This window comes from Magnolia sinica, chromosome 11, assembly GCF_029962835.1.
Source record: "Magnolia sinica isolate HGM2019 chromosome 11, MsV1, whole genome shotgun sequence".
In the NCBI taxonomy this organism is placed as follows: Eukaryota; Viridiplantae; Streptophyta; class Magnoliopsida; order Magnoliales; family Magnoliaceae; genus Magnolia; species Magnolia sinica.
In genome coordinates this window covers 26,513,510-26,520,425 of record NC_080583.1, presented here as the reverse complement: position 1 = coordinate 26,520,425, position 6,916 = coordinate 26,513,510, and the positions used below count along the sequence as shown (strand labels likewise).

The 6,916-nt window shown below is 40.5% G+C and overlaps 1 protein-coding gene across 2 annotated transcripts; it reads left to right on the top strand.

Moving 5' to 3' along the window:
• LOC131218978 (geraniol 8-hydroxylase-like) lies at positions 1 to 5,307 on the top strand. 2 transcript variants are annotated; one of them, XR_009157945.1, is made up of 3 exons: positions 1 to 936; positions 4,388 to 5,082; positions 5,194 to 5,307. XR_009157945.1 is itself a non-coding variant. In XM_058213897.1 (2 exons), the coding sequence occupies exons 1-2, from the start codon at positions 16 to 18 to the stop codon at positions 4,994 to 4,996; spliced, it is 1,530 nt and encodes a 509-aa protein (XP_058069880.1). In that variant the 5' UTR covers positions 1 to 15; the 3' UTR covers positions 4,997 to 5,307. The 2 variants fall into 2 exon arrangements, 1 of the variants encoding a protein (XP_058069880.1); XM_058213897.1 differs by having other exon boundaries at positions 4,388 to 5,307.
• Positions 5,308 to 6,916: the final 1,609 nt, after the last annotated feature.

The following is a 6,916-nucleotide window of genomic DNA, read 5'->3' as shown; positions in this document are numbered from 1 at the left end:
CATTGATGGCTATATATGGAGAGAGACAGAAGAGACAGAAAGAAGAGAGAAAATATGGATTACTCAACCTTGTTTCTGTGGATTTCTTTAGCATGGGCATTCATCCATATCGTCCTCCTTGCAAAAGAAAAGTCCAGTGCACACAAGCTCCCACCAGGCCCCATTCCTCTTCCCATCATTGGAAGCCTGTTCAAGCTCGGTCACAAACCCCATGACTCACTCGCCAGGCTCGCCAAGATCTATGGCCCGATCATGACTTTGAGACTGGGTCGTGTCTTAACAGTTATTGCTTCATCGGCAGACATGGCCAAAGAGGTCCTCCAAAAGAATGATCAGGCCTTGTCCGGTAGAACGGTTGTTGATGCAGTCCGCGCCCAAAACTACCATGAATCTACAATGGGGTGGCAACCAGCGAACTCTAATTGGCGGAAGCTCCGAATGATGTACAACACACAAATGTTCACTGCCCAAAGGCTCGACGCCAATCAAGCCCTCCGTCGCCAGAAGGTCCAAGAGCTCATCGCTCACATGCGCCAGAGTTGCCTGGGGGGACAGGTGGTGGATATTGGCCGGGCCGCTTTCGTGACCACTCTCAATTTGTTGTCAAACAGCATCTTCTCCGTCGATTTAGTTAATCCCAGCTCCGAGTCTGTGCAAGAGTTCAAGGATGCGGTGCATGGAATTATGGAAGAGGCTGGGAAGCCGAATCTATCGGACTACTTCCCATTGCTGAGGCCATTGGACCCGCTAGGCATAAGACGCCGCATGACAGCCCACTTCAAAAAATTGTATCAGATTTTTGATAAGATGATCGACGAGCGTCTACAGTTTAGAGCATCATCTGAATCTCCCAGAATGAATGATTTTCTTGATGTTCTTCTCGATCAAAGCCATGAAAATGAGCTCAGTCGCAGCGACATCAATGCTTTACTCACGGTACTATATTCTTCTTTTCTTTTGTTTCACTTACGCATATTGATAAGGAGAAGTTAAATGGTTGATCATGCACCCAAAACCATCCGAACAGGCTGATCGTGACAGTGCCCTCAAAGAAGGTGGACCGGATGGATGATCTAGATCAATGATTTCATTGTACCATTTTCTTCCCCCGTATAAGTTTTAAAAATAGGTAGTGGGGGAGAAGATGGCACCCTAATAAATTTGAAGCACTGAATATGAACGAGTTTATATCCACAAGTATTAGAATTCATTTCACTTGCAACCAAGGGCTTGGCAATCACTACTAGCTTGTGCCCATGATTTTGGAAAACAGAGTAAGTTATACTTGGAATTTTTTTATCTCATTTGAAGCTCAATTTTATATTGTGTCGGTGTGGATAGCTATTAGTTGAGTTGTCGATACAAGGATTTTATTTTTAGTTTTATTTTTTGTATAGATATATTGAGGGATATGATCGGACCTCTTTTGTCTGGTGTATATCTTTTTGTTCAGTCTTCTTTTTTTTTTTTATCATGGTAGCAGGCAGATCCACTTTTTTATGAAAAAAAAAAAAAAAGTTATTAAAATTAGGATTTCTGTAGTCTTGCTTATCTGTATTAGATGCAATATGATTGGGATTTTATTTTCTTCAGATACGAATTATATACTTTATTATACTCTCTCTCTCTCAATCAATCGATCAATCAATCAAAGAAGCAACTAAGGGTGAAGGGTTGTCGAAAATCTTGTTTGAGATTTTTAACTAAGAGTTGGCTCTCAAAAAAATAACATGGTTTTCAAAATTTTGATTTAGGATCTCCAAAATGGAATTGAGTTGTATTTAACAAAATGTAATTACACAGAATCCTAAGGCTTGTTTGATAGATGCCTAAGAATTAGGGTTGAAAGTCGGGCGGGTTCAACCCAACCAACCCGTGACCAACCGAGCATTGGGTTGGGCTCGGGCAGGATGTATCGAGTTTGGTCTCAGGCTTAGGTTATACAAACACCAACCTAATAAAACTTGGGTCGGGCATGAGTTGAGGTATCGGGTTGCACAAGCTAACCTGAACCCGATCAATATATAAGTTACTTATAAATTATAATCAAGTGTGGATTGTCTGTGTTGAAGGCAAAGGAAATTCCAATGCTGTCGGGTTTCATTATTCCACGTCACTTCCGATGACTCAAGCTAACAAGCTACGTTGGATTTCTCTCTCCCAATTACATTGCTAGCTAAACAACACAACTTTTAAAAGAATAATTGTTCGATATTTTAGCTTGTTTGTTTAGAAAAAAAATGAAGTTCTTTACAATAAATAACTACATATATAATTAATAAAATTATAGGTGTAAAAAATATGCGTATTGAAAATATTAGCATGTATCCACCCAACCAACCCGACCGAACCTGCTTGGGTTGAGAATTCCCAACCCAAGGTTGGGTTGGGTTGGGTTAGAGTTGAGGTATAAGAACCTTGTGTTGGGCTAGGGTTGAGCACCAACCCGACCCAACCCTCCTGATTTTCAGAGCTACTAAGAATGGGTTCATCTCATTACAGTCAGTAATAATTATATATAAGAAATGCTTCAGTGCTCTCAAAGCATTGTATGTTATACTGCTCCTAGTTGCATTTAATTAGTTGCATTGGTACAAGTAGACTGTCCAATTAATCCGTTGATCTAGACTATTCATTTGGTCTAACCAAATTTCATGGGCAACTATACAAGCACAACACCAATCTAACGAATATTAAATATTCAATCAATGGTCTTTAAATATGGATGGTCGAGATCATTTGAACAAAAATAGGTCCAATCAACATTTTGATCCCATCTATTTGTTAGAGGCCGTGTGGATTTCTTATGATTCTAAATGTTGGGGAAAAAACACCAAGTCCGGAGATCTAGTTATGGAATGGACCAACTCTATCGACACCGCTCGAGAGTCCGAGGCAACGTGTTGGACCCAGACGAGACAAAGCCTAGAGGAGAGACTTAGCTCGGATTCCTGGGAAACGAATCCCGACTAAGACCTTAAGAGTCAAGAGCCATAGGCAAAGTAAGACACATAAAGTTGACTTGGTTAACGAGGTAGAAATGTCTAAAAAGGCCGATTGAGGCCCTAAAGCTAAAAGCAACCTGACCGACCACAAAACCGATCCATACAAGGCCAGTTACAGTGTCGGTTATCAGATTAAGAAAGAACGTCGGCCATAAGCTGATCCTGTTCCGTCCGACAGGAGGCAGAAAGCTTTATCCTTGAAGCCAGCCGAGACTCGTTTGTTACTTGAGTCGGTTAAGGTCGATCCGAGCGAGGAAGAAACAGTATAAGCTTAAATACCGTTCCGAAAATCTTGTGAAAGGATTCTCAATCCCGAGGATCTTGGGATCGGGAAGCATTCATAAGTATATTACGACTAAATCAAATCTCCTAGAAATCAGGGAGAGAATCCCAATACGGCGGGATCCTCCCTCTCCTATAAATGAGAAACACTTCAAGGGTGAAAGATACGCAAAAACTCTCTCCCCTAAACCTTCAATACTATAAGACCCAGATTCCTAGCCTAACTTTGGCATCGGAGGGTCCCTTGCTCTAGCCAGGGTCTCCTTTGTCTTCTTCCTGTGTAGGTACTCGAAGGTCTAAAGAGGGTCGACCAGATTTTTGCATCAACACTAAAGAATCACTTTGTTAGGCAATCTTTTGATTCGTGGCATTGATGAAAGGTTGGCCCTTGAAAATAAGGCCAGATAAAGAATGAATTGAATCACCGGGTTATTAGGAATTTCGTATGATTGTGTAACTAATTAGTTTGGAACTTGAGCAGTTCAGAACAATCAATTGGATTGTCTAACTGAACCGATGCAAGTAGGAGAGGTATAACTTTCAGTGTTCTAAGAGCACCGGATCATATCTCATTATGTACTGAAGTCATGGATCAAGATTATTTTCAATAGATAATTTCTATTAACTAAAATGAGAGAACTCATTTTAAGTGTCTCCCAAACAGGGGCCTAAAGGGCATGTTTAAGTGCCACTTAAAATGAGTTCATCTCATTTTAGTTAACATCAATTACTGTGTTAGATATCATAGTTAACATAAATTGTGTTAGATTTTCAGTCCACATTAAATATATATATATATATAAATAAAAAATTTAAAAATAATAATAAAATAAAATGTTGAACTCATTTTAAGTGGCACCCAAACAGACCCTAAGAGTAACTTTTGTTGTTTTGATTTGCACCCATGACCGGAGATGGCTCTTGGAAGTTGAAATGAAAATTATTTACATCCAGTTGAAATCACCTACATTTTGAGAACCCAATTGTACACATCCAAACAGGCCAAAACTTTAGTAAAAATAAACCGATATTTCATCTCAAAATCACTAATTAACATGATCCAATGATGTTATAAATCTGATTGCAATTTCTTTCATCAGGAGATATTTTCGGCGGGGAGCGACACAAGCTCGAGCACAATAGAATGGGCCATGGCAGAGTTGCTGCGTAACCCAAATGTCCTGGCAAAGGCTCGGTCAGAGCTCATCCAAACCATTGGATCGGAACATCAGGTGGAGGAATCAGACATAGCTCGACTCCCATATATACAAGCCATCGTGAAGGAAACGTTGCGGTTGCACCCACCGGTCCCACTCCTCATCCCTCACAGAGCTGAAACTGGTGTTGAAATTTGTGGTTGCACCATTCCCAGGCATACACAGGTATTCGTCAATGTGTGGGCCATAGGAAGAGATCCATCGATCTGGAGGGACCCCACTTCATTTAAGCCAGAGAGGTTTGTGGGGTCCGAAATTGATTTACGAGGCCGTGATTTTGAGCTTATGCCTTTTGGAGCGGGCCGTAGGATATGCCCGGGCTTGCCGCTGGGCCTTCGGATGGTGAATCTAATGCTGGCCTCTCTATTGCATTCGTTCGGTTGGAAGCTACCAGATGGGGTGGGCCCACAGGATATGGACATGAGTGATAAGTTTGGGATCACCCTTCAGATGGCTGTCCCACTTCGTGCTATCCCCGTACAAGCAGTTTAACATCCATTAGAGTGGTTAGTTTCATACAATGGTGTTGAATATGACGATCGTTGTATACATGTACTTCAATCCAAACAGTCCAAATCGTGGGTCCAGTTAAGGTGCAATAGTAGTTTACGGTGAAACAAACGATGGTCCATTAACAAGAGGTTGGGATCGTCGAAGCAATCCAATTTAGAGAAAGTGGCCCGTATAAGGTGGGGCTCACATGATGGAGAGTATGGATTGAGATATGTATCTGCCATGTGTACAGTGGTTGTGTACGAATAATCATGGCTACGGTCTACCGAAGTATTATTGTTTTTCTTTCACATTGTAAATCTACCGTAGTGAAATACTGGTAAGTGCATTTTCCCCAATTGAATCTATTTTCTCAGGCATCCTTTCAACTTGTAGGGGCATTTATGGAATGCTTCGCAATTTCTTGATGTAAAGTTGGTCCTAGACGCTTTCATGGCAAAGATGAGCTAGAGAAGGCTTAATTGAAGGCGGAAATGATCCAGACCGTCCGAACCTTAAATCAGTTGTACCTCGCAAAGCATGATGAGTTTTTCCATATATTATATATGATTTTGGGTAGGAGAACCTACTTAAGCCAACTAACCTGTCACATCAGGTTGCCCCAGATGGATTTGCAAGATACCATCATATCAATGGTCAAAAGTACCATTTATTTTCGTTTTTACTATAAATTCTAAGTTTTAGTTAGAGTATAACTTTGGATCCTTTGAGTTATAGAAATCATGCCCAACATAAAAAGGGCTTAGAAAAGTTGGGAGAATAACGTGGCTGGGCCAGATTGAGCACTTACTATTTTTGGCCGAAAACCATGAAGTCTAATAGGAATGGATGTCGTCTATAAATAATATATAAGTTTACTATTTATAGTAAGTCATGTTTTTAGGGTGTTTGAGTTAGAGTTTGTGTCTAAAACTTCATCAAGAGTTGTAATTTTATTTTTTATCATCAATCAAATTATTTCTAATTTATTAGGAATTATTCATGGTGGTAGATTGTTTCTCAAATATAGCACACTTTATCCCATGTAAGAAGACCATCGCTGCAACAAATGTTGCAAATTTATTCATCAAAGAACTCGTGTGGCTCTATATGGTTCCCAAGACCATTACTTCTTACCATGACACGAAATTCATTAGCCACTTTTGGTGGACTTTATAGAATTAGCTAGGTACATAACTTCAGTTCAGTAGTGCCTACTACCCGTAGACTGATGGGCACACTGAAGTTATGAATTGCATGTTGGAAAATTTCCTTCAAAGTACGCCATGCCGAAGCAATTAGATTTGGCATTGTCTTAAGATAAGTTTGCATTCAACAATAGGTCGAACTGCTCGACAGGGAAGTTTAGATTCCATATTGTATATGGTTGAGTGCCCCGCCACACAGTTGACTTTGTCCCTTTGCCCAAGCTCTCGGGTATGAGCATTGTAGTAGAATAAATGGTGTGCCGAATTGTGGGCATTCATGTGAATTTGTAAGCCAGGTTGCAAGCTTCTAACGACAAGGAGAAAACCGACAAGCATCAATTGCAAAAGGTGTTCGAGGTGGGCGATAATGTTATGGTTCATTTATGCACAAAGAGATTTCCGATTAGGACCTACAACAAGTTCAACAACAAGTAGATTAGACTGGTACCAATCCTCTAAAAGACTAATGACAATGCTTACGTTATCGATCTTCCAGATGACATGGAGATCTAGATCTCGTGTACTTTCAACGTTACGGACCTAAACAAATATCATGAACCGAAGCTGGATAAGAACTCAAGGTTGAGTTTTTTTAAAGTGGATGGGTCACAAACACTTTCACAACAAAGATGGACTAGAGAAGGCCGTATCAGAGGCGGAAATGATCCAGATCATCAGAACCTTAAATCAGTCGTATCTTGCAAGCCAAGAT

What these genes read in the sequence shown, in the direction of transcription:
- LOC131218978 (XM_058213897.1), top strand. Translation starts at nt 16, where the DNA reads ATGGAGAGAGACAGAAGAGACAGAAAGAAGAGAGAAAATATGGATTAC. An exon ending in ACATCAATGCTTTACTCACG is followed by an intron (nt 937 to 4,387) that starts GTACTATATTCT and finishes TTCTTTCATCAG; the next exon opens with GAGATATTTTCGGCGGGGAG.